This window comes from Phyllostomus hastatus, unplaced genomic scaffold, assembly GCF_019186645.2.
Source record: "Phyllostomus hastatus isolate PE091 unplaced genomic scaffold, TTU_PhHast_1.1 phas_contig_58, whole genome shotgun sequence".
NCBI lineage: Eukaryota > Metazoa > Chordata > Mammalia > Chiroptera > Phyllostomidae > Phyllostomus > Phyllostomus hastatus.
Genome location: NW_025333916.1, coordinates 45,383,434 through 45,410,462, shown reverse-complemented (window position 1 = coordinate 45,410,462; position 27,029 = coordinate 45,383,434). Strand labels below are relative to the sequence as shown.

General features: G+C 36.7%; 1 protein-coding gene across 7 annotated transcripts in view; it reads left to right on the top strand.

Annotated features, from left to right (window-relative positions):
• Positions 1 to 27,029, top strand: part of CDH18 (cadherin 18) — an 811,828-nt gene that overhangs the window by 701,642 nt on the left and 83,157 nt on the right. For all 7 annotated transcript variants that reach the window (XM_045847887.1, XM_045847888.1, XM_045847889.1 and 4 more), the window contains one exon: positions 16,080 to 16,247. In XM_045847887.1, the coding sequence (XP_045703843.1) occupies positions 16,080 to 16,247 (168 nt within the window). The remainder of the gene's footprint in view (positions 1 to 16,079; positions 16,248 to 27,029) is intronic.

Here is a 27,029-nt window from a genome sequence, read left to right as displayed (position 1 = left end):
GAAAGAAATCAGAATTACTCTGTGGTAGACACGCATGCATGGTCCTGGGCCCTTATTAAGGAGAGGTTTGCCGCCCAGCACGGAAAATGTGTTCAGCAGCCCCACAGGGGCTGATAGACACTTTGGTAAAGTGTCCACTCTACAACTGATTTAAACATTATTTTTCCAGACTCATTTTTTAAGGGTTAAATGCTTTCTGTTCATTCTCTTTGTCAAAAGACCAAAACTCTGCTCACATAATGATATACTTAACTTTAATGCCTCAGATTATCAATTACTAATGTATTCTGTTTCGTTCTATCACACAGTAAAACAACATCATTTACATTTACATAACTCAACCAGCCCTCACGTTTTGTGACTATATCATTTAAATCAGAATACAATTCCCTTCTATATTGTGCATTCTTTTATTAGCATTTAGCTGCTAGATAAATAGGGTACCAGATACTTAAATAACTTAATGCATTGCTTACACTTAGCCAATGCTAAAAATGTACCCAAAGTATGATTAATTCTCACTTGAATCATTCAGGAGTGTGGATAGATAAGGTTTTAACACATGAGAAAACCTCTTTCTCATAAATGAGACTTTTTCTATACTTTTATGTTCTCTGACCTTTTTAATGTTTCTGTTACTTTCTGTGACCAGCATCTGTTCTTGTAAGTGATATCCATAATTTGTTTTCCTGTTCACATATCTCACCAATTGCTTCTCAGTGGCACTGGAGTCATAATGGGCATGTGTTCATTGTCAATTAGTAATGACTTCATGAGTTGATGACAATCAGATATATAAAACTACACTGTTTATTGATCAAAGTTATATAATCAATGTAATATTTCCCACTGAAATTGTTAAACATGTACTATCATACCATTTTTAAACTTCCCAGGAAAATAGAGGTAGTGTCATGGTTACATAATTAATTTTGTTTTTTTTCATGTTAGTCTTATATTTGAAAGATCAAAGGCAGTAAGAATGCATGAGCATTCTTGAAAAGCCTAGGGATCACTTTACTACATTTTTTAATTTATCTGCAATTTTCTTATGTTGTACCTTGAGTATACCACAACTTTCCTGGCTACATTCTAATTCTTATTATAAAAAACTTAATAGTCATTTTAATTCTCCACAAGCATCTTAAGGATTCAATGTTAAATTACTTGCCAAATGTGCCCTGGTTGGCATGGTTCAGTGGATTGAGCACCAGACTGCAAAGCAAATGGTCACCAGTTTGATTCCCAGTCAAGGCACATGCCAGAGTGGCAGGCCAGGTCCCCAGTGGGGGGTACGCAAGAGGCAACCACACATTGATGTTTCTGTCCCTTTCTCCCCACCCACCTTCCCCTCTCTCTAAAAACAAATAAATAAAATATTTTTAAAAATTACTTGCCAAAGGAATACAACATATACATGTACACACCCTTGAAATCATAAAGATAACTTTAGGGATTAGATGTATGAGTTTGCTTCACTGCTGCATCTGTTCCACGTGACATGTATGACATGCATGACATGTATATATCATATATGCCTGCATATGAGTTTTATATATGTGCACATGCATATGGTATAATGTGATAAACAGTTTATTGAAAATGGCAATGTTATTTAGATTATTAGAGTATAATATAATGCATTATAAAATAAAATCATACTGTAAAAAAAAAGACACTCTATTTTAAAAACAAAGAAAATAGATGACCCAATAAATAAACTGGTATTACAGGAGAAATTGTCAATTTTCTATTCCTTATCAGTTTATGTTGTCATCCATACTGACATACCATACCATACCAATACCATACCAATACAGTCATTGTTATATGTATATTTTTGTAAAGCAGTGTTTTACTATTTTTAATTAAATGGCTTTAAATTTAGTTGTCTCAACAACAAATGTTCCAAATGTTTTGATGTAGTCATATTAAGTGCCCTTTCTTAAATAATAACTGATTTAAAAACCTATATACAGCATTTAACCTTTTAAAATTCATTTTAACCATCATACACAAAAATTAAAAAGAAAAAATGAGTGGTAGAAAAAAATAGAATAATAGAAAATACACTCATATTAAAACAATGTACAATATACTTACATGATAGTTTAATATTTCACATTCGTGTTTTAATTTTGAGCCCAAAAATTTTTTATAAAACACAAGCAGCTATTTTGGAAAAATAATACTTTAGTTCTAGATATCTAAATTTTTTATTATTTAATTATTATTTTCCAAGAAAATACCATTCTGCTTAAGTGAAGTATATCTGCAATTATTCAGTATCTAGTAAAAAATATTTTATTTAATATTTAAAAAATTTAAATTACATTTCTAATTCTCTTGTTCAAAAAGTACCATTAATATTATAGACAATCATGTTACTTTCCATGGAGTGCAATTTCCTGATAAGAATCATAATAATTTTATTATTTATAGAATTTACATTCCATGTGTTACAGAACACAACAAGGGGGGCCTGAGACAATATAGTATTATTGAAAGAAGGCCCCGGGTCCGTTATGTCCGCCGCCCGAGGAAAGACATCTCTCAATGCCAGAGATTTGTGAAAAGGAAAGGAAATGTTTATTTAATGCTATACAGACTTAAAGTAGTGACCTAATGTCTTTATCAAAAATCCCAAAGTCCCTTAAAACACCCACAAACACAGTCACAGTCCTTCCTTCCTTCCTTCCCCCTTTGCCCAGTCCAGAGTACCGTATCTCAGGAAAGGAAAACGAAGTCCATGGCTCAGACAGTCCTCTGGTTCTTAGTTAGTCCTCCATCTCGACTGGGAGACCTCCCTGGGTTCCCAGCACCCTCGGCTGAGTCGCCAGGGATCTCTGCTAAAACCAGGTGGTGGTTCCCCCTTCTAAAGCTGCGGGGGTCCCCACTCTGTCCAGGCCTCGTAGTTCTCCCTCTCAGGGCTGCGGGAAGGGGAGAGTCCCCCCACTCTGCCAAAGCCGCGTGGTTCTCTCTCCTAAAGCAGCACGGTTCTCTCTGGGATGCAGGAGTCTCCACTCCATCAAAGCCGCGTGGTTCTCTTTCCTATGGCTGCGGGAAGGGAGAGTCCTCACTCTGCCAAAGCCACGTGGTTCTCTTTTCTGATGGCCGCCAAGTCTGGGTTTTAAATCCCCGTGGCCAATCTTCCTCTGCAGCCTCATTTCCGACTCCTCCCACACTCGGCTTCACATGCCGGAACTCATATCCTTCCAGCTTTACCGGGCTGCCATCATGAGCCTGGGCAGGTGTGGCCCCATGTCCTGCAGCCAATCTTCTCCGAGCTCCCACACAGGAGCTGTAGCTTGGGGGGATCTGCCCCAGTCACGTGTTAGTGGGAAAGTTACTTCCATTCCCCTGGCTCAGAGATGATCACAGCTATTTAACATATCTAAGCGACCAGCCAAAGTCTATAGATATGTTAAATGACCACGCCACAGGGTAGCTGCAAGGCTGTTGCTATGCAAAACAGATCTCAATGGCTCTGCTCCATTTGTCCCTTCCCCCCAACCCATACCCTGGGTGGGGGGGATGGAGACATCTTAAAATCTCCTGGACACCTTAAGTTCTGGACCCCATTTCAAATGCCTATTTGGGGTCCCCCCTCTTGGCTGCACCCTGTAACACATGTGTAACAATTTTGTGGAGGTCAGTTTCATATTTCCTCTTTTATTTACCCTCCAAATACTATGTTTACCTGGACTCAGAAAACATATTTACAAGAACCATAGCTGAAATATTTGAGTTATATGCTTCTATATACATATGTGTATATGTACTTCAGCTCTGGAAAGAAGGGTGAGGTAGAAGAGAGAAAGAGAGAAAAAAGAGAGAGACAGAGAGAGAAGAGATGTTGGAAAGGAACATAGAAAGCCAAACCTCAATCATTTATTTTTCAATGAAGAATAAATATATGTAGGTGTGTGTGTGTATGTATGTTTGTGTAGTCATGTGGATATGGATATATGTATATATGTGTACCTGTGTGTTTATGTATATATTTTAAATTCAAATGCTATCACTGTGTAGAAAACTACTCCAAAATTTAGAACTTTCAAAACAGCAGGGATTTTGGAAGTCAAGAAGTTGAGCAGGGATATTCAGGGCAATTTCTTGATTCATGTGGTACTGACCTGGATACTTGCTAACATTCAGCTGATACTTGGACATGTGTGGAGGTCAAAAGTGAGTCCACTCACATACCTGGTGCCTCAGTGGAAAAAGCTAGGGGAATGAGCTCAGAGGGACCCCTTGTTTAACATCTCAGGGCCTCCATACATTGTCTCTTAGACAATAGGGTGGCTTAACTATTTACACGGAAGCTCAGTGCTTGTGTAGATCAAGGTGGAAGCTTCCAGTTCTCTTAAGTCCAGAGCAGAAGTTGCCATATTGTCACTTCCACTGCACTGCACTGGCCAAAGCAGTCATAGGCCAGCCCAAATTAATGATAGGGTAATCAATTCCCTGGAAAAAAAAAAACAAAAAAAACAAAGCAGACCATAAACAGCTAATGGGTACTTGGAGCATAATGAATATTTAGTTTCTGAGTTTCTCAGTCTTTCTTCTGTTTTAAGAAAGACTGAATCCTCAGCTTTTAGAATCTTTCAGTTACCAAAGGCTATCCACCATCTTACTAAAATCTTATTGTTTATAATGAGAACTTTGGTTCCAGTGCTACTAGAGTCCAACTTGACCAAGAAAATCAGAGATCAATTCTGAAACCACATTGCCAAGATGCAGGCATCCTTCCAAAATACATTTCAGGATCAGTCGCAGTATTTCCCTCAATTTTCTCGCAAGGACTCAGAAACTCAGAAGGTAGTGACTACAACAACACACTCTGAATTCTAATTGCATGGACTGAATACTGGCTCAATGCTACCTCTGTCCTTGGGCAATTCTCCTTAACCTTTCTGTGTTGCGCGTGGGTCACTGGCCATCAGTGACCACGGAACGCTGTGGATGGCTCGCCGAAAAACACGCGAGAAAAAACAACATGCACAGAGACAGACTAGTTTCTGTGGGGAAGTAGGGACGAGATGGCCAACCCCCTAGTGGGGAGCTCGCTGATTTACCGTCCATACCTGCTTTTATTGGGCTCATTTTGCATAATAATTCAGGTAAAGTACAGTACTCATTAGGGGGAAGTAAGGAACCATAGAAAACAAAGAACTCTGCCGGTCTATTGAGTTGGGGGTCAAAGAGCTGTAAGACTGAGGAACAAACTAACTTCCTCCTAAGACCCTTCTCATTCAACTGAGAGCATTCTAAACAAAGAAGGTTTCACAGTAATTTACATGTTCTTTCTTAGGCCTGATCACCCCCGGGGAATCCACACTTCTCAGTACAGAGCTGCACCACCCTGTCATTGTTTCAGGCTTAGGTGGAGCAAGGGAACTAAGGCAACTGGGAGACAAGGAGGTTTTTTCACAGACGCTGAGAACTCAGGCTATGTCAAAGCCGAGGAGCGAGGGTCCATCACCCCCTTTTGCTGCAGCCCCCCAAGTCCTTCTTTTGGGGGGGGGCCTCCCAAAGTGATTGTGCCTGTCTTAGGTCATTCCCCCCGTGGGGAATCTTACCCATCTTTGGCTAACCGACCAAGCTTTTTGGGGTTCAATTATGAATAAAGCAGCAGAAGCAGCATTCCTGCCAGGGAGGTAAGCTTTTGTCTCCTTGCTGGCTTACAGTTCCAAGGGTGTTCCCTTAGCCTTAGCCTAGGTGAGGGTTTCAGCTTCTGATACCAGTCAGGGCGGTTCCCAACATTTCTGTTCTTGCAGTCTTTCCTTGATAAAAAAGGGGGGATAAGATGAATGACTTTCACAGGCAGCTGATGTCAAGATTTAGTGTGATGATCAACATAAAGCTTTCTTCATAATAAATACTTAATAAATACTTAATAACTGTCAGTACTTCCATTATCGTCATCATCACTGTGGGAATTTACTCCCAGGTAAGCCTCTTTTTAAATTTATATTTCTCTGGATAAAGCTGTTTCTGTACATATTTGCTGAATAGAGTAGTTATGTAAAAGTCTAAAATTCTGTAGAATATTTAGCTTTCATAAATGCCCTGGATGTCCTGTGATTTTATTGACATGTTATTAACTATATTAACTACAAAGACTGATCTATTGAAATTCCATTAAAACACTAGCATCAGACATAAAGATAAACAAAGTATAAAAAGAGAAAAAAATGAATAAGGCTTTCTCAAAAGAATATTTAATGACATATCATCACAACTACGTTCCTCTGGAATCTATCTGATTTATGCCCCAAATCTACAAAAAGGTAATTCCCACTTTAATGACTATAATGTTCCTGTCTAAATCCATCTCTCTCTCCCTCTTCTCTCTCCCTCTATCTCTCCCTCTCTCCCCCTCCTCTCTCATCTCTCTCAAACAGCCTGACATTCTCCTAGAGCCCTAACACATTTCAACAGCTTAATGACTTAAGCTAATGCCATTGTGGCATTAGGATTTTAATATCAGGAAGTTCTGGGTTGCATTTCAAGTTTTACAAATTTCTGATCTGGGGAGAGTTATTTAAACTTTGACTTTTGTCTCTTTCAGTATATGGGGAAATATATGAGATATATACCTAAAGTCACAATCCATACTCAAAACATTTGAATCCCTTTATTTTTCCCTTCGGTGGGAATAAAATGCTTCACTATCAATTTTAATCATAGGAAGAGAAAGTTTAAAGAATAAAAAATTGAATCTTCTTACTAAAGCATAAAAATGTCTACTTTCATGAATTTATTATTGTTAATTCCATGAGACATAACTTGAAACCAAATGTGTTGAGTTGTTTTATTTTTAAATTCTGGGATGCCAGTGTCATATATAATATTCTGTATTTTTATTTTAAATAAAAGGAACTGTACAGGAAAATATAAATAAAAATTTGAAGTTTATTCCATTACCCACTAGAACTTTAGAGTGCGGAATATGCTTAATGTAACTATAGAGATAACCATGGATCTGCTTGGCCTCAGCCAATAACAATGACTGACGAGTAGTGCCATTTAGTCAGTGTTGGCTGTCCACAGGGCAGCAACAGAGCTATTCAAACTTTCAGTCACTTTGTTTCTATTGGTATTCAGCTAATTAATAATGGAAAAGGGGAGCAAAAGGGAACTAGACACTGAGCTTAATAAACTGGGGAGCATAAGCCTGTTTGCTTCACCAGGAAGCTACAGCTTTTCACACCTCTGAGGATCACAGCAGTGCTCTGCCAAAGGGATTAACACTCCTCCCTCTCCCTCTGGGGTACCAGATTGCAGGTTGGTGGGTGGGGGTGGCTCTGGGGGATTGCCTAACCATAGAGGCCTGCCAGTCTTGCTGGGGATGTAAGCCTATGAAAACTTGGGAAATTGATTGGACATTTTGAGAAAGCACCTGGTCCACAATGGGGCGCTCTCAATCAATCTCTCTCTCTCTCTCTCTCTCTCTCTCTCTCTCTCTCTCTCTATATATATATATATATATATATATATGTATATGTATATGTATATGTATATGTATATATATATATCTGTTTCTCTATCTCTATCTGTCTCTGTCTCTCTCTGGCTTGGGACCTGCATTCACCCCATGTGCTCATATATGCTCTTTTCATAGCCATGCGATCTTAGCAGTTGCATGGCCCCTGGCCTCCAGGAGGGAGCCTGCATACTGCAGCACCACAATGGACTGAATCTGGGAATACACGCTAAGCTAGCCAGATGCTGGGCTGGACTGGACTGTAATATGCAGCAGAAACTCTGGGCAGTGGCCTTTATCCTGGCCCTACTGAAGATAAGATTGGACTTTTTCCATGGTGAGACAGGTGGAGATGGGACATTGGGAAGTCAGGAGAGGAACCACCTGAATTTTATATCATCATCAAGTTCACTACAGAGCTCTATCCTGTGTGTGTCTCAGGAAATCCCTTCCTTGCAAGACTGAAAGAACTCCACTTCCACTGTTAACAACTTGAGGAAAACAAATGCAATGCTTAGAGAGTGTTTTAATACTCGCTGAGAAGCTGTTCTCTACTGTTTTCATACAATCATTTTCTAATGATACCAATTTTGTCCTTACAGTCTTGTGCTCCCAGACACACACCTTCGTTTGTGTCAGTTCGCCATTCCATGGACACTGTGCTTCTCCATCCATCCTTCCATAGTTGACAAGCATGCCATTTTCCCATACAGCACTCTGGGCGTGCTTGTCCATTTTGATATTCTGGCCTCTGAAGTCTGGGCTTGGTTTGCCATTTAAGAAATTATAGTTTTTGTACTACTCAACCTTACAGATTTGCATATCTATTCCCCTATCAGTAAATACTTGAGTCATAATATTCTAATGTCATAAGCTCTACTCATATGTCATAAACACATTCCATATGCACTGAAATGGTGATGAATGAAAAAGGAGATTTCAAGAACTATGTCGCCAATGGATACACATAAATTTAATGTCTAAATCTTGTTGCTTTCAGTACAGAAAAGATATTGTGGAAGTGGCGTGATCTTTACAGAGTCAGTAGGGAAAATTCAGAATGTATACTGAACAGACTAACATATAATATACTAAATGTTAAAACAAAGAGAAATAGCTAACATGAAGAGTCTCCCAGATACCTAGATCACCACAATCAGGCAGCTGGAAAGATAAACTATTAGTGACAGAATGCTAAGTGTGGTCAGGTGGAAAATTATTAGTGGGGCTTATTAACATTGCCATACCTCTGCCTGTCAGGCTCAGTCACTGAAAGAGCCTCCAGCTGCACTCCTCAGCAGGGCTTACCCTCCACAGGGTGGGATGAGGAGGAGTTCTCCTGGTGGAGCAGTGTCTTCTCTCCAGGCTGATGCCCCGTGGAGGGAACTGCTCTAAGGAGAATAGCTTTTGCAGTATGGGGAATGACTCAGCACAGGCACCCTGGTGGCTGACCCTTCAGCTTTCTCCCCGGAGTCAGCAACTACAGTCTCTCCTCACACAGCTATGGTCCACAATGCCCTCCTTCAGCCAGAAGCCAGGTTAAGTGGCTACAAATGAATCCTGTCCACTAGAAGCCTTTGGCCGTTCAAGAGGGTAGCTGCATCCGTAGCCATCTCTTCCTGATGGAGAGAAACCCCACTGCTTTTTACAGCTGAATGTTTTGTGGACAACTTTCCCCATTCTGGTGCTCTAGCCTGGGGAGCCAAGCTTGCTGTTTAGACCCCATGCTTCTCAGGGTGAACACCCCACCCTGTACAGCTGAGACAATCCTCTGAAACCTCAACCACCACCCATGGGAGCCCCTTCAACCCTCTTGCACCTTGGTACCACCCACCAGTCTCAATGTGGTCCCTTCTGTAAGTCCTCGGTTGTAAGGCTTCTCTCCAGCTAGTTCTCATTTATCATTCAGGATGACCTTTCTAACAATTTAGTTGTAACTTCAGTTTGGTCTTGATAGGAGGTTAGTGTAGCTTCTGCCTGCCCTGCTGTCATGTTGGATTCTCATATGCTCTTAAATAAACAGATCTTCCACTGGTACATGAGCACCTTGAGGCCATACTATGTGTTTTCATCTCTAGGTTGATATCTCAAATTTGACCATTCATGAGATTCAGGAAAGGAGCTTGTCAACGATAGTGATGCTTGGGCCCACTCCCCCAGACTCTGACTCAGGAGGTCTGAGGTGGCATTCTCACCATTACGTGGTAATTGATCTCCCACATGATTTTGTTATTAACTGGCCCTTGTGCCCAATTAGAGAAACACTAGAAATCCAGCACCTTGTAAGAGATATTATATAATGACATATTAGGCATTGAATGGATGAACAATTAAACAAATGAAGGAGTAAAATAAGCATTCAAGCCAAAACGCATATGTGCAGTTCAGGCACTGAAGCAAATTACCAATTTCTCTTATAAACACACATGTGCACCTTGGGGGTTTCTGTAGGAATTTGAATGTGCATTCTTGTGTGTTTATTCTAGCCTTTTAGGGATTTCATTTTGAAGTCTTCTGTGGCAATATCTAATGAACCAAATTTGTCGTTTAAATCTTAAATTCTTTTTAGTGAGTGAAAATGAAAGAAAACCTTTTGGAGAATCTATTGCTGTATATGAATCTCATCATTCAGGGAACATAAACATATGGCAGACCTGTGAGCTGGATTCAACGAGCAATGTTTATACCACAGATGAGTTTTCAATGTTATAACCTTGTATTCCGCAGAGGGTAATTCCCAGTTACAAGCCCCTACATATCAAGGTGATTGGGAAGCAGTAGTCAATAGGTAATTTGCAGGCAGCAGGGTACCTACAATCGTTTACCAGGAAAGTAATAAGAAACAAAACAAAATAATACAAAGGTAATCACATCCTGTTGTTTCAACCCAGCATCACAAGAGAATAAAGGCAACAATTCCCTTTAACAATTTAAAAGTAAACATTGCTAGTGAAGCATGTCCCGCAAACATTCAGGATATGCTATTACCTATTACCTCACATGCATTGTAAATAGAAGAGTCTTCTTTCTTTTCTAGAAAATAGCAATGTAATAATTGCTGGTAATTAATATAGCTGCTTTGTATGTTTTTCTTTACACATTTATTTGACAAAATGTCATGTGTGGTATGTTCTGATTAAGTTTATTTGGAAGACAAAATTAAATTAGATTATGATTCCATGTACATGGGCATATGTGGCAGAAAAACCCAAACAAAAAAAATAAAGACTTCATTTCTTACTTGAGCTGTGTAAATATAGTTTAGTCTTGTGTATGAATTTTGATTTCACAGTTTTCAAAATATATATTACCATTGCATATTATTTTTATCTTTGTGTATGCATGTTTCCCATATGTGTATGCATTTATCGGCATGATGTGATGAAGATATAAGCACAAAACAGTATAAATACATACTGGTAGGATTTTGTCTTTCCAACTGTGGCTTTTAAAAGTATGTTCTTGACCATCTTGAGCTGGAATCACTTGTGGTCATTATAGATGTTCAGGGAAGTCATGGAGACCAATTTATCCTCCAGCTGGATCAGAGCAGTCAGAGGCTCCTCACTCACCCCCTGCCCATTGAATAATACTCATAGCCAAAGTTCCCATAGGGGAAGCTGTTTGGAAGGACTGAGCTCTGAGAGAGCAATGTGTGGTTAGATGGTGTATGTGTCTGAACCCAGTAAGGTCTCTGTAAGAACTCTTAAGGTTCTAACGTGTGGATGTGGAGCTCTCCTGGTTTTCCACCACCCAAAACTAGCCTTGTATGTAAGTTCCCTTGCTTGTTAAAACTTCCACCTACCAATCTGGAGTGGTCTGCCTCTTTTTTGATCTCTGTGTATGAGGGGTGAGTTTTCAAACCAACGATGGACAGAATATCTGTACATCCCCAAATTCATATGTTGAAACTCTAATTCCCAATATGATGGTATTTTGAGATGGAGACTTTCGAAGGTATCTTAGGTTAGTTTAGATCATGAGGGTGGAGCCCTAATGGATGGAAATAATGGACTTATAAAAAAAGAAAGAAAGAATAGAAAAGAGAGCCCAGAAACAGACTGTTGTGCCTGTAGTCAACTGATATTTGACAAAGAAGGAAACATTACACAGTGGAGAAGAGATAACCTTTCAACAAATAGTGCTGAAACAAATGAACATACATGTGCAAAAACATGGCAGAGACATTACACCCTTAAAATGGATTTCTAAATATGATATTCAAAAACATAAAATTCCTAGAAGTTAACAGGGGATAGTCTCCATGACCTTGAATTTAACAATGACTTTTAAATAAAATACAAAATCATGATCTATAAAAGAAATCATCGAAAAGCTGAATTTCAGAAGAAACTTAACTTCTGTACTGTGAAAGACACTGTCAAGAGAATAAGAAAATAAACTGTAGCCTTGCAGAAAATATTTGAAAAATATATATTTGATAATGGATGGTTTTCTAAATTATACAAAGAACTTTTAAACCTCAATAAGAAAACAACCCAATTAAAAACAAACATCAATATTTTATTAGCTATGTCATTTGTCAGTATATTCTTCCACTCAGTAGGTTGCCTTTGTTATTCTATTGAAGACTTCCTTCACTGTCTTGAGGTTCTTAATTTGATTTAGTACCATTTGTTTAGTTTTTTCTTTTGTTTCTCTTGCTCAGAGGGAGATGTCCATAACTATGTTAGTTACATTGATATCAGATAGTTTACTTCATATATTTTATTCTGGGAGTTTTGTGGTTTTAGGCCTTACATTTAAGACTTTAACCCATTTTGAGTTTATTTTTGTATATGGTGTAAGCGTGGTAGCTTCATTTTTTGGCATGTATCTGTCCAGTTTTCCAATACCACTTTTGAAGAGAGATTCCTTATAAAACTAAACATACTTTTAACCATAAGTTCCAGAAATCACACTCCTTGATATTTACTCACTGGAGTTAAAAACTTATGTCCACAAAAAAACCTATACACAGTTACTATGGCCATTTATTCATAATTGCCAAAGCTTAGAAGCAACCGAAATGTCCTTCCATAGGTGAATGTATACATAAACAGCGTTACATTAACAATGGACTATTATCTGGCACTACAAAGAAATCAGCTATCAAACCAAGAATGCTTATTACTAGGTAAAGAAGCCAATCTGAAAAGGCTACATGTTGTATGATTTCAATTATATGGCATTCTAGAAAAAGCAAAACTATGGAGATGCTAAAAAAGATTAGTGGTTTCCAGAGATTGAGGGGAGGGAGGATGGGTAGGTGGAGCAGAGAAGATTTTTAGGGCAGTTGAACTATAATGTGTGATTTCATGATGCTGGATACATGTCATGTATACATTTGTCCAAGGCCAATGAACGTGTAACACCAAGAGTGAACCCTAACAGAAACTATGGGCTTTGGCTGAAAAAGATATGTCAATATGGATTCATTAGTTGTAACAAACGAACCATTCTGGTGCAGGGTGCTGAGAGTGGGGGGTGACTGTGTATAGGCAGGAAGAGGTGCCTGGTAACTTTTTGTACTTTCTTCTCAAATTCACTGTGGACTTATGCTCTAAATACAGTCTATTTAAAGAAAAAAAAAAGTACTGTGTATGACAGTGTTCTAGGCCATCCTGTTTACAAAATACTGAGCTACATGTTGGAAAAAGAATGTTGTATACTGGCATCATGTTGCTATGGCAATTTTGACTGTAACAGTCCCAGTTACCTCTGTGTCCTCATGAGAGGTCAAAGCTAGCCCATGTAACCAGTCCATTCTCAAGAGAGTTGTGAATTTCAATGGATCTTTAAACAATCAATCTGAGTGGTATGTGTCAGTTCTAGATGTGCTCTTTTCTTTCCATACGCAAATTCAACTGACAAGTTTCTCCCTATTTTGTGTCAAAAGTAGCTTATTATAAATTAAGGGAGACAATGGCAATGCAATGAAATCAATGAAGTCCATACAATATAAAATAAGGGAATCTGCTGACTTCTCTTCTGATTCTCTTAAATGAATACCATATTTTTTATTTTTTATTGTCATTCAATTACAGTTGTCCTCATTTTCCCCCCATTACTCTCCCGCGCTCTACCCACCCCCACCTCCAACATTCAATCCTTCCCCCATGTGGTCTTTATAATTTTTATAAAATAGACACTTAGCATTTATTTTGTAATGATTGATTTTTTTACTTATGTATTTATATTCTGCAGAATGTTACTTTAATTCTCTCACTATAAAGCATTATCCTGGACAGTGATCCCATACTTGTTCCCACCAGAGGCAAGCACCACTTATAATGTGTTATTTTGACAATGGTGTCTTTGTTCTGTTTCAAATACTAGGAAGTATATATTTCTTTCATGAAACATATTAACAAAATTTTACCTCATTCACTTGTGCATCAATTTAATTATTTCTTATATAATTATTATATGTGATAAAACATTGTTCCTTTTTTAAAAAGGTGCTTGAGGCTTTTTATGGGCATGAATTAGATTAATCACTTATTATCATGTTATTATAATTTTTGATAAGAATAATTTTCATTTGTATTTAGCTTTAGGAAAGTTTTCCTGAACTCTTCAATTATATATTCAAAAATTTTTTAAATCACAGTATCTGCTTTCCTGGCGCCTGAGGCTCTCTCCTCAAAGTCACTGCACATGCTATCACGTCAGTTAAAAAAAAGTCAAATGGTTCAGTGCTCTATATTCAAAACAATGATTGACTAATCCATTCCACTTTTAAAAGACTATTTTTAACTTGAATATGCAACCAATTATCTTTCATTATGTCAAGATATTGTCTGCCAATGTGTTAAACTCTATAGTTAGCAGTTATTGTAAGTTGGCATCATGCTGTGAATTGCGCTGTTAACTAATCAAGTGTGTGTTTGATTGAAGTCATTTTGGTGTCTTTCTTAAAGTAGCTTGATGCAGATGTGTTTAATACAAATAAAAAAGTGGTTGTTAAATGCTGAATGGTGTTTGGAGTACCACATACATTTTATATTATATGTTTGCATCCACATGATGCATATACATATATATTTAGATATTTACTAATAATATGGATCATCTACATGAGGACAGTTTTTATTTTAATTTTATGACTTTGTAAATGTTGCTTGGATAAACTTGATCCTCTGGGAAATGTGTTTCATTTTTAAATTTAGGCCTCTCTTAACAAAGCTATATAATTTATATTCATCTGTTTAATTACATGTAATTATAAATGGATATATAGTATTTTCATTTCTTATTAGATCCAAGTATTAATTCATGAAAAAGGCCACTAAATATCTCTTTTGTCCTTATAAGATAAACAATGTAATGTTTACATGTGATTTTTGTAAGCAATCTCATTACTTTCTTTATTTTGCTTATGCACTTACATCTAGTTCTTACAATTTTTATTTTTTGACAAAAGTGGTGAGTTTCTTAGTCTTGATATATGAAAGTCTGTCCATAAAATATCCAGGCATATAACAAGAAAAACAGAAACATTCATTGAAGAAGACACAAGATACAAGAAACATTGTACATAGGGCAATAATGCCTCATCCTCTTCAAAGTAGGCACCTTGGAACTTCGCACAGTTCTCCCAATTGCCATCAGCTGCCCCGTCGTGTTTTCCTGAAAAGTCTCTTCCCTTTCAAAGGTGATTTCAGTTTTGAGAAAAGCTAGAAATCACAGAGCACCAAATCTGGGCTGTCGGGGTCTGAGTGACCTGGGTGATTTGATGTTTTGCCTAAAACTCTGCATGAGACATGATGCATGAGCAGGAGTGTTGTTGTAATGAAACTGCCAATCACCACTTGCCCATAGCTGCAGCTTTCTGAATCATCCGAATAGTTTCCACAGAGGATTATTCAAGTTTAACACAAAATTTGACACAGATTTTTTGCTCTATTAGTTCAGTCATTTTGAATGTGATGGCCACACAGGACACATGCTCACTCAACAGTGTCTACAGCCCCCATTAACTAGTACAGTGAAGTTGTCATTGTTTATGCATGCACATTCCAGTCCACTCTCCTTGGCTGCCAGGTTATATCCATGTCACACAAACAATTCTCATTATATTAACAATGGTTGAATTTTTCCAGAGACCTTGTAAATTAAAATGCCCACACCTATAATCTTTCTTCAAGTATCCACACTTCTCCAATGGTTTCCATCCTCAAACTTTGACAACCATGTTAAGAAACAATGTAAATTGTGCTGTAAAGAGGAAAATTCACCTCAGGTCGTCTCAAATGAGGAGTGCAAGCTGTGGATGTTGAACGCACAACAGCACAAACAAGCTCCTGCTGCAGTGTGCCTTCTGGGAGCTCTGCCCTGAGGGGTGAGGAAATGGGTGTTTTAGCTTGCCATGCATAGAATGGTTTGTGACATGTGCTCGTAAGAAATGTTCCAATTAGATAATTTAGTAACATGGTTAAGGTACTCTTTGTCTCAGAAGCCTGGCTTGTCTTGCAGAAGTATTTCATTTAAAAATATATTTCTTAGAACAGAAAAATAGGAGAAACATTTCTATGTTAGTTCTCATTCATTGTATAACTCACAATGGGTTGTTAAATATGTGTTACAGGGGTTATTAGAACTGCCTTACATAACATGGACAGAGAAGCCAGAGAACACTACTCGGTGGTCATTCAAGCCAAAGACATGGCTGGGCAAGTCGGAGGGCTTTCGGGGTCAACAACAGTCAACATCACCCTGACAGATGTCAACGACAATCCCCCACGGTTTCCTCAGAGTATGTACCTGTTTCTCCTCATTTGAATTTATTACTAGTAATTTATGTAAAGCAAAATGAAATACATGAATATGTAATGTAATGTTACTGTCATACAGTCTCTTCCATGGAATATTTTGTATTTGCGCTGTGTGGTCTCCCTTCTATAATATAAATAAGATAAAGAAATCATTCTACTGATTGTCTCCTGAACCTGGTAGATAATTGTCATGGGTTATAGGTATGTATTTCAGTAGATTTCACAGGTAAATATTTAAAATCGTATAATTATACCGAGTAATGATACCCTGCATTTGCTAAAGTATTTATGGATAACTAAGTTATTCATAGAGATATTCAAAATAAATATTGATATGGGCATTCTCATGCAAAATGATGGCATATGTTCCTTTTTGACTGAAATTTAGAAAGAAATTCTTTATATTAGGAATGAATGCTTTTCACATGTATACACACACCATCCAACAGAAAAGCACAGCTAATATAATGAGGCAGAGTCTTGGAGTAGAATATGGGCCTTGTGAATAGGGAGCATAAACTAGCTCAGAAGGAAGAGATATTTATGACATCTTCAGAATGAGGAACAAATAATTATATTTGAGTATGTTTAAAGTGGCAGAACTGTAGATGACATTTTACAGAATAATCCTTAATTGTAAAAGGCCTATAGGGGATCTGTCCCTTATGTTCTTCTTATACTTGAGTTTAAAAACTAATAAAATAGGCAGTGTAGCATGTCAGTAATGGCTCTTTACAAGTCAGTGCTACATGCCTTCCCCAGCTTTATCTTTCAATACTGGTCTCAGTAATGCCCAGGCCCAGCCATTTGGAGCACTGGCTGTTCCTAACACATGGTCACAATTGGCATAGCCTTAATTCAACTCAGAACTCTTCATACTCACAGTTCTCTTAAAAACCCTGAAATGAGTTGTTTTGAACTTTGTTGCAGAATGAGCAACGTTAATTAATCTTGATTTCCTGTCACATAGCACTTTCCATGGACTTTCATGTTACATTTATTACCATAGGTGTATATCTCCATAACCACCCTGCATCTCTCTAAGTAAGAATGATGCTTGAATTGTCTTTGTAAACTTAAGTATTCAAATCAGTGTCCAGCCCTTGAAAAATGAGTGTTAGTGAGTAAATGAATGAGTTGAATTTAAATACTCTGTCAAACTACCTTCGCTAAAAGACAAGCAAGTCAAGTTTACAGTTAGGCAAAATCACTTTAAAATATTGGTTCTGGGGATAGGGTTATGTCACCTGGTTCACTGGCATTTGTCCAGTGAAGAAAGTGTGTCTGAAAGAAAATTATAAATCATAGTTAGGTTCATGTTATATTAAACCATACCATATTATTAAATTTTAAGTGACTTAACAAAGTACACTGTATTTTTGTATTATTTATAATTTAGTCCATACAATATACATATACACACATATCACTTTTACAGAAGTGCTATTATTAAAGGATGAGAAAACTCAAGGTTGCAGATTTTTAAAAAGGTAATAAGTAATAATGCCAAACTAAACTGAATACAAAGTTGATTATAACTTACAATACTAACTTGTCTACTCTATTTTCAAGTATATTCTACCACCACTGTTTTTAAGATGTACATTAATAACTTAGAACTTAATCAAGTAAAAAAACCCAGTTCTACACAAAAGGGGCTCAGTGAATGGCCATGCTACAAACAGCATCTCGCTTTCTCTCTCTCTCCCTCCTTCTCTCTATAAACGAATTTTAGAATTTACAACTCCATTAAAATTGATTTTAGAATTCAACAGAAAATTATACTAGTGATGAGTATAGTAATAGTGTTATTGTTGAAACATCCATTCATGGTGAAGCAATCATTTTACCCGACAAGGAAATGACAAATGTGTACTCTCTGAGTGAACTCATTATATCTAATGGATCCACCTTTCTTTAGTCAGTATCAGTCTGTGCAGAATGACTGACAGATGTCATTCCTGCCACAGTGCAAGATGCGGTTAGTTTTGAAACACAGTCAACACACATTCTGACTTGTTTAAAACATATTTTATTTTGGCCCTGGCAGATGTGGCTCAGTGGATTGAGAGCCAGCCTGAGAACCAAAAGGACTCTGGTTCGATTCCCAGTCAGGGCACATGCCTGGATTGTGGGCCAGGTCCCCAGCTGGGGGAGTGTGAGAGGCAACCACACATAGAAGTTTACTCTTTCTCTTTCTCCTTCCTTTTCCCTCTCTAAAAATAAATAAGTAAAATCTTTAAAAAAAGAAAACTTACAAGATATTTTATTTTACACTCAGATTGCAATAACATATTGCTGCTTTCAGAATAATTTAGTGTTAGCACAACAAAAGCAGCGTGCAGTAGAGTATTTTTTATTTACCCACATGCATTATAACTCATCAAATGGCTACTTCTACAGTTGGGATATAATGTAAACTGCTGGGAGAAAAAAATGGTGTAGTATGAGGACTGGTATTCATGAAACACCATGAAAAGCATAAATTCACATACAATCCAACTTATATAAAGATCCGATCCAGTTATCAAATGGATCCCGCAATCTAATTGTTTCTCTTAGGATGCAATTTTTTACATTTCTCCTGACTTCCTTCTGTCTTTACTGGTATGAGCGAGCCATCTTTCTTACACTATTACTGTGATTGATTCTAATATAAACAGCTAGCACAAAAAGTGCAAAAATATTACCTCCTAGTGTTTTTATTTATTTTTCTTTCTTCTACTGATCTACCATGGCCTGAGAAAGTGAGTCAAGTCAGCTTGCCATCTCTTGTATCTTCATTTAAAGCCAGCACTGTATTTTCATTTAAAGTACATAAGCTCTGAGTGACTGAGTGCTAGAGGGAACTAGATGGAAAATATTTCAGTGTGAGACCTCTCTCTTTAATAACGGTTCTTTTCTTAAATTCCAATATTTCTGATCTTAATATAGCATGCCAGACCTTTTTATCAGTTACTATGTGGACGGTGTAATGTTTTACATCTTTTTACTTTCAAACTATAGTTTCCTTAGTCCTTAAAAGTTTCTTTAAACCACTTAGATCTTACTGTTTTTTTTTAATCTGCTATTATAGTTTTTTTAAGAAGGGATTTTAAATGTGGAGCAATATTTTATAAAAAGCCCATTGGTATCAGTGAAGAGAATGACCTGGAAAAAAAGGCTTACCAGTTCGATTCCCATTCAGGACACATGCCTAGGCTGTGGGCCAGGTCCCCAGTAGGGAGCACAATGGAGTACCACGCAACAAAAAGAAAGAAGGAACTCCTATCTTTTGCAACAGCATGGATGGAACTGGAGAGCATTATGTTAGGTGAAATAGGATAGTTGGTGAAAGAAAAATACTATATGATTTCACCTAGAAGAGGAATCTAATGAACAAAATAATGAGCAAAATAGGACCAGAGGCATGGAAACATGGAACAGACTGACAAAGACTGAGTCATTCATTTTTCTGATTTTAAAATTGAGTATTTTAAAAATTTGAGGTTGTCTACTTAGAAACTTACCAGTCATAACATGTCAGTCATTTTAGAATTTGTTTTAAATTTATTTGGCCATACTCTAGGTCAAAAATTATAGATTGATTTTTGTCCCTTTATTTACTGTCTTTTGTATAGATATTTATGTTTATGGTCAAAGGCAAAGATTTCTTAGAAATACTTTGTTGCTGGTTTTTGTAAATCGGTTTTTAGTTTTTCAAAAATGCTGAAAAATAGGAAGGATTCTTTATTAGAATTTATATATTTACCATCTTTTAGCTTCTTTATGAGTCATGATATGATTAAAAGTGAGAGTTATTCAGCCCTGGCCGGTGTAGCTCAGTGGATTGAGCGTAGGCTGTAAGCCAAAGCATCTCAGGTTCTATTCCCAGGTAGGGCACATGCCTAGGTTGCAGGCCACGTCCCCAGTGGGGGGCCACATGAAAGGCAACCACATGTTGATGTTTCTCTCTCTCTCTTTCTCCCTCTCTTCTCCTTTCTAAAAAGTAATAAATAAAATCTTTAAAAAAAGTGAGAGTTATTCAAAAGTTTCCCACAGTATCTTCATGAGAAAAAATCTTTATCAGACAACCAGCTTTGCTACAGCTGACACATTGTAAAATAGAGTGTGCTGTGTTAAGGATTTTTAAAGATATTATTTCAGAGTACGGTGAAGATTCTCATATTGGACAATTGTTTTTTTAATGTGTGACATTAAATGGCTCTAGTATTAGTCATTTACTTTATTTATGTATTAAAAACATTGCAGGCAGAGCATAATACAATTCTTTTTTAAAAATTTTATTTATTTATTTTTAGAGAGGAAAGGGAGGGAGAAAGAGAGAGAGAGAGAAACATCAATGTGCGGTTGCTGGGGGTCATGGCCTGCAACCCAGGCATGTACCGTGACTGGGAATAGAACCTGCGACGACACTTTGGTTCCCAGCCCGAGCTCAATCCACTGAGCTATGCCAGCCAGGGCTTTTTTTTTAATTTTATTTATTAATTACAATTCTTAATAATTAATATTCAACAGAAGTTTCTTAGATGCAGGAACATTTCTGATTCTTTCTGTGTATTTTTCATAATTTGAAAGTAGCATTTCTAATGGAGACCATCAGCATACAATAATTTAAAAGAGAGATTCAGAAACTCTCCAGTTTATTCTGTCAATGTCAGGCAACCTAGATAATTCAGATATTCGTTTGTAATCATTTATATGCCATTCGGTTTTCTCCCAGAATCATCCATAAGCAAATATATGTCTTATACACAACCCCTTACTTTACCATGTAAATACTATATGTGTAATAAAAATATTAGTCTCAATAATGTAATGATCAGATTGATTGCAGGTTTGGAAGTCTGTTGCCCGGGTTTATCATAGGAATGACTTATGTGCTCACTTTGCAAAGTTACTGAAGCAAGGAATGGGTCTTTTAAAAAGCAATTAGAATCAATACTATCCTGGGGAAAAAAGTGTGTTGAAAGGGACAAGCTTCACTGAGCAAAATGCCTTTTTATTATTCCTACCAAATCTTTTTTTAAATGTACTTCAGCTAATCATTAGCATTTTATGATGCATTCTAAGAAATTGTGTGGAAGGGATAATATCTAGCAATTAAAGTTAGAGTGCAGTCAGAAACAAAAATATGAAATGATATTTGTAGCTTTGTGCTATGTATATTTACATAGTATCAGAACAAAAATAGGCAATACTACCTCTTTTTGAAGATACCTTTAAACTTCCTAATGAGGTAGACTATAAGAGAAATTATTCATTTATGAGGTCTGTCCAGAAAATGGCAAGCCATTGTTAATATAATGAGAATAATTTGTGTGGCATCGGTGTAACCTGGTGGCCAAGGAGAATGGACTGGGATATGCACGCATGAACCACGAGGACTTCACTGTACTAGGCAGTGGGGGCAGCAGATGCCATCAAGTGAGCACATGAACTGTGTGCTTGTCACATTCAAAATGACTGAGTAGGGCAATGAATCTGCATCACATTTTGCGTTAAGCTTGAACATTCCTCTGTGGAAACTAGTTGGATGATTCAGAAGGCCACAGCTATGGGCAACTGCTAATTGACAACTTTATTATGACAACACGCCCACTCATGCATTGTGTCTCATGCCGAGTTTTCTTGTGAAACATCAAATCACCCAGGTGACTCAGGCCCCCTGCAACCCAGATTTGGTGTCTTGTGACTTCTGGCATTTTGCAAAACTAAAATCACCTTTGAAAAAGAAGAGATCTTAGACCATAGATGAGATTCAGGAAAATACTAGGAAGCTGATGGCAATTGGGAGAACTGTGTGAGGTCCCAGGGTGCTTGAAGGGAACCTGAAGCATCATTGCCCTATGTACAATGTTTCTTGTATCTTCTTCAATAAATGTCTCTCTTTTTCATATTACATGGCTGAATACCTTCTGGACAGACCTCATATATTCAAAGAGGAAAAAAACTTAACTAATATTCTGCAAGTAATTTGATGTCTAAAATTCAATAATGCCCATTGCACTGACTCCTATTTCAGCTTCTCCATCAGCAAACCAAAGTACAGTTAACATATTACAGACAATTGTATGTTGTTGTAGTAATATTATCTTTCTCTCTTTTGTGGGTTTCTCCCTATCATAACATTGTTCCTGCATTTATGGTATCCCAATTGTTGCCATTCTCAAGAAAGATTCAAATAGCAATTGTTCATATCTTGACCTAACTTTTACTGTGGTAAAATCTACATAACATAAAATTTGCCACCTTAATCATAATTACAGTTCAGTGGTGTTCACACATTTACATTGCTGTGCAATCCTCAGTACCATCCATCCATCTGCAGAACTGTCTTCATTTGCAAAACTGAAACATCGTACCCTTTGAATGCTAACTCTACATGTTCCCCCCTGCTCAGTACATGGTGACTAGTATTCAACTTTTTTTTCTGTCACTGAATTTTACTTTTCTAGTTACATCATGTAAGTAGAATTATATAATTTTTGCCCTTTTTAAATTTCATTTGCCATACTATTTCAAGCTTCCATTATACTATAGTATACGTCACCATTTCATTGTTAAAGCTTATTACTATTCTATTGTGTATTAATTTACATTTTGTTTAGCCATTCACTATTGAAGGATAGTTGGGATGATTCCATTTTAGTCATAACGGTACTATGACATTGCTGTGGAGATATATATTCAAGTCACTGTCTTCAGTTTTTTGCATGTGTAGCCAGAAGTAGGATTACTGGATTAAATGATAATTTTATGTTTAATTTTTGGGGAATCACTGTACTGTTTTCCATAGAAAATTCACTATTTTACATTTGCAACAGCAATGCATAAGTGTTTCGATTTTCTACTGCTTGCTAATATTTTTATTTTCTTTTGATTTTATTTTTGACAAGAACAATTCTAATTTCTTCATAAGTCAGTCTTTATAGCTTGTGTGTTTCTAAAATGCTGTCAGTTTCCTGTGAATTATCTGTCCTGTCAGTGTGTAATTTTTATAGTATTATTTTCTTTCTACAAAATCTATCATCATATCTCCACTTTGCTTGTGATTTTAGTAAAAGAATCTTCTCTCATTTTATTAATAGCCATTCTGTTTAAAGTCCTGTCATCTTTGTTGATTTTCTCATAGAGAGAATTGGGCACTGAGCAACACTTCCTGCAGACCAAAATCTGTGTCCTGGGGGAGGGTGGGGCCAGAGCATGGGACACCACAGTCCTGCTTGGTTACTATGAACCTTCAACTTTTTCCAGAGCTCCTGTAACTAATACTCTTTCAACCAGTTTCCAGTGTTTTTAATGTTTCCATGGGAAACAAGGGCTTGGAGCTTCCTAACTTTCCATTTTTCTGATGTCAGTCATATCATTAATTTTTAAGGCATTTAATTCACAATTGTTCCAATATATTTAACTTTTTCAGATAAGAGGAAATTCTACCTGAAAAATAATTTAAGGCATCAAAATGCTATAGGCTGTGTAGTAAACATTTGGTACGATAGACCCCTCATTCGGGGAAAAACTATCTTCACCCATTATCTAAATTTTCCATAAAAATATTCAATGATTGCCCTGGCTGGCATAGCTCAGTGGATTGAGTGTGGGCTGCAAACCAAAGTGTTGCAGGTTCGATTCCCAGTCAGGGTATATACCTGGGTTGCAGGCCGTGACCCCAAGCAACTACACATTGATGTTTCTCTCTCTCTCTATCTCCCTCCCTTCCCTCTCTAAAAATAAATAAATAAAATCTTTAAAAAATATATTCAATGATTGCCAAGAGTGAACCAGCCTGCATGACCATTCATTAAAAAGAAAAATAAAATAAATTTAAATATGCAAATGATCAGCATTTTTGCTTTGACAAATATTAGGTATCTAATATGACATAGGAACTTAAATTTAGAGGAGTGAGCGGGAACAGTTAATACTGGACCTGGACCACTTGTTTAGGTAAAGAGCTTCCACTGGTCCATATTAGCATAGATGCTCCAGTGCTGCCTGTCCCCTGACCCTGAAAATGTGGAGAACGTTCTTCTCTACTGAAGCTTTCTTAGAACCCCAGGAAGCCCAAAGCAGCATGCAGTGGAGTAATAAGAATTCAAGGGATCGTGTGTACTTGGTGCTGACACGATTATGAGTTTTCTTCCAATAGACTTTATAGTTCCTTATGGCTGTGATGACATGAGTGCCCCTACATGACACATCTGATGCTGTGGTTTAAAGTTATCCAGTGCCACAAATCATGTCAGTGGATTTTACGTCTGAGAGGCAGACAGACATTTGTGACTGGAAAGCGGACTGTGAACGAGTTGAATGATTTATGCATGATTGACTGTGTGTGTCTGACTTCACTGTGTGAAGCAATGAAATGAAATGAAAGTAGAGAAAAAGCTGTATCCAATAAGCAAGTTAATACATTACATATGCAGGAGTGGTTGGAAAAGAAAACTGCAATGTTAGCATGCCTTTAAAAACAAGAACAACAAAAACTTAACATTCCAAAAAAATATCTTTATGACTAAAAAATAAATTCAGAATTCAGACTAAGGTATTGCTTTATATTTTACTAAGAAAACACTACCTAGAGCTAAACTTACCCTGATGATATTTATTATAAACACCAAAATAAATCCTGAACTTATGGATGCGAGAAAAAGAGCCTACTTAACAGCAGTAAATCAGATGGCTAATTGTAGTTTTTTTCTTCTAACAAAATATATCTCTATCTCATAATCTTTAGTGATGTAAATATGGGCCCTTTGATTGGTTTGGGAGGAGTCTTTGTATCACATAAATTTACATCAAATCATTACCTATTTCAGCCTCAGTAAAACAACAATTTATTTTACCATGAAGGATTTTTTTCCCAGTGATTCTTCACTGCTACACAATTTAGGTATAATATCTTTCCATTATCGATAACTATTAACACAGTAACTGTTTTATCTAGTAAATGCTCTTAAAAAAAGGGATAGAGCTAGGAAAACTCTCCCCTTAATTTGAGTAGGGAGAACTAAGAATTAAGTCCTGTGCCATTAAAAAAAGAAAGGAAGAAAGAAAGAAAGAAAGAAAGAAAGAAAGAAAGAGAAGAAGAATTAAGTGCTTATGAACCCAATTATAGAATTTATTTCTAAAAATTAAATATATGGTATCTTTATTCCTGTATGTCCTTATTTCTTTCTTTCTCACCCTGTCTCAAGCTCATACATAAGTGGAAATACTTTTTAACACACAGATATGTGTTTGTATGGATAATATGTGTGGTTATATATGTTTGTGTGTGTGTGTGAAATTGCAGTCTGGGTGGCATTTTTTTAATCTAATTTAATGCTCTTGAAAACGTGGTAACATTCTCACAGTACATAACCTTCTTGTGAACTCAAGCAGAGTACCTTGAGGAATTCTTTTGGCAACAGTAGAAATGCTGACTGGACTGCACCATAAAATTATTTAGATGGATTATCCCCGGTAACCACAATACTGTTGGGTGTGTCTATGAGTTTTTGTTTGTTTGGTTTTCGTTTGGTTGTTTATTGGTTGCTTTCAATTTTATATCCTGCATATGAGTGAAATCAAATGCTTCTTAACTTTTTCTGTCAACTTACTCTGTTTAGCAAATTATTCTCAACATCTATTGATGTTGTTGCAAATGGCAGTATTAAATTTCTCCTTATGGCTGAGTAATATCCATATATGTATACTTACACACACACACACACACACCCTACAATTTCTTTATCCAATCATCTATCAAAGGACACTTAGGTTGTTTCCATGTCTTGACCAACTTGAATAAAACTGACATGCACATTGAGTGCATATAATTTTATGAATGTTTTCAAGTTTTGTGTAGATACCCAAAAAGGGAGTTGCTAGGGTATCTGTTGTCTCTATTCTTAATTTTTAATTTTAATGATCCATTTTTTACTTTATTATAAAATGACTTTAAAATATTTTTAGAAGCTGACTAGAAATGCATAGAAATACAAGTATAAAGTATTTATTATATTTTTCATCACAGCTTATACATTAAGCCATATATACACCAAAATAACTTTATTGATCAAAATAAAAATAACATTTATGGCCCTGACTGGTGTAGCTTGTGAATTGAGCATGGGTGTGCGAACCAACGGGTCGCTGGTTCGATTCCCCATCAAGGCACATGCCTGGGTTGCAGGCCAGGTCCCTAGTAGGGGGGCACATGAAGGGTAACCACACATTGATGTTTCCCTCCCTCTCTTTCTCCTTTTTTTCCCTTCTCCCTAAAAAAAAATACAATCTTTTAAAAAATTAAATTCATGGGTTGGTTTTTTTCCTGTTTTCACTTTGAATTTCACATGTTATTGGGAGAAAGAAAGATTGGGGATTGCACTAATATTTGGGTATGTATTATGTTCATTTTTGCTCAACTTAACAATGAAAACTTCCCTCATCTATCTTTCTGTTGTTTACAGGTAAAGAGTTGATAAAATATTTTAATACAGGTATCTACAAATTCTTTACATGTAGGCTATTTTGCATATGTGTTAAAGTTTATATAAATCAAGTATTTCATTACTAAGTGGTATACTATTAGGATGGCCAAAAATTTATTATTTTTCTCTAAGATGGATCTAGTAACCCTTAGTTGCCTTTAACTACCTTTGACATCCTGTGTCTTTCTAACAATTTTCTTAGATTATATATTGATAGCTGTAATATCAGTGTACATTAAAAAACATCAAAATTGGTGACTTTTTGTGTAACCATTTTAATACTAA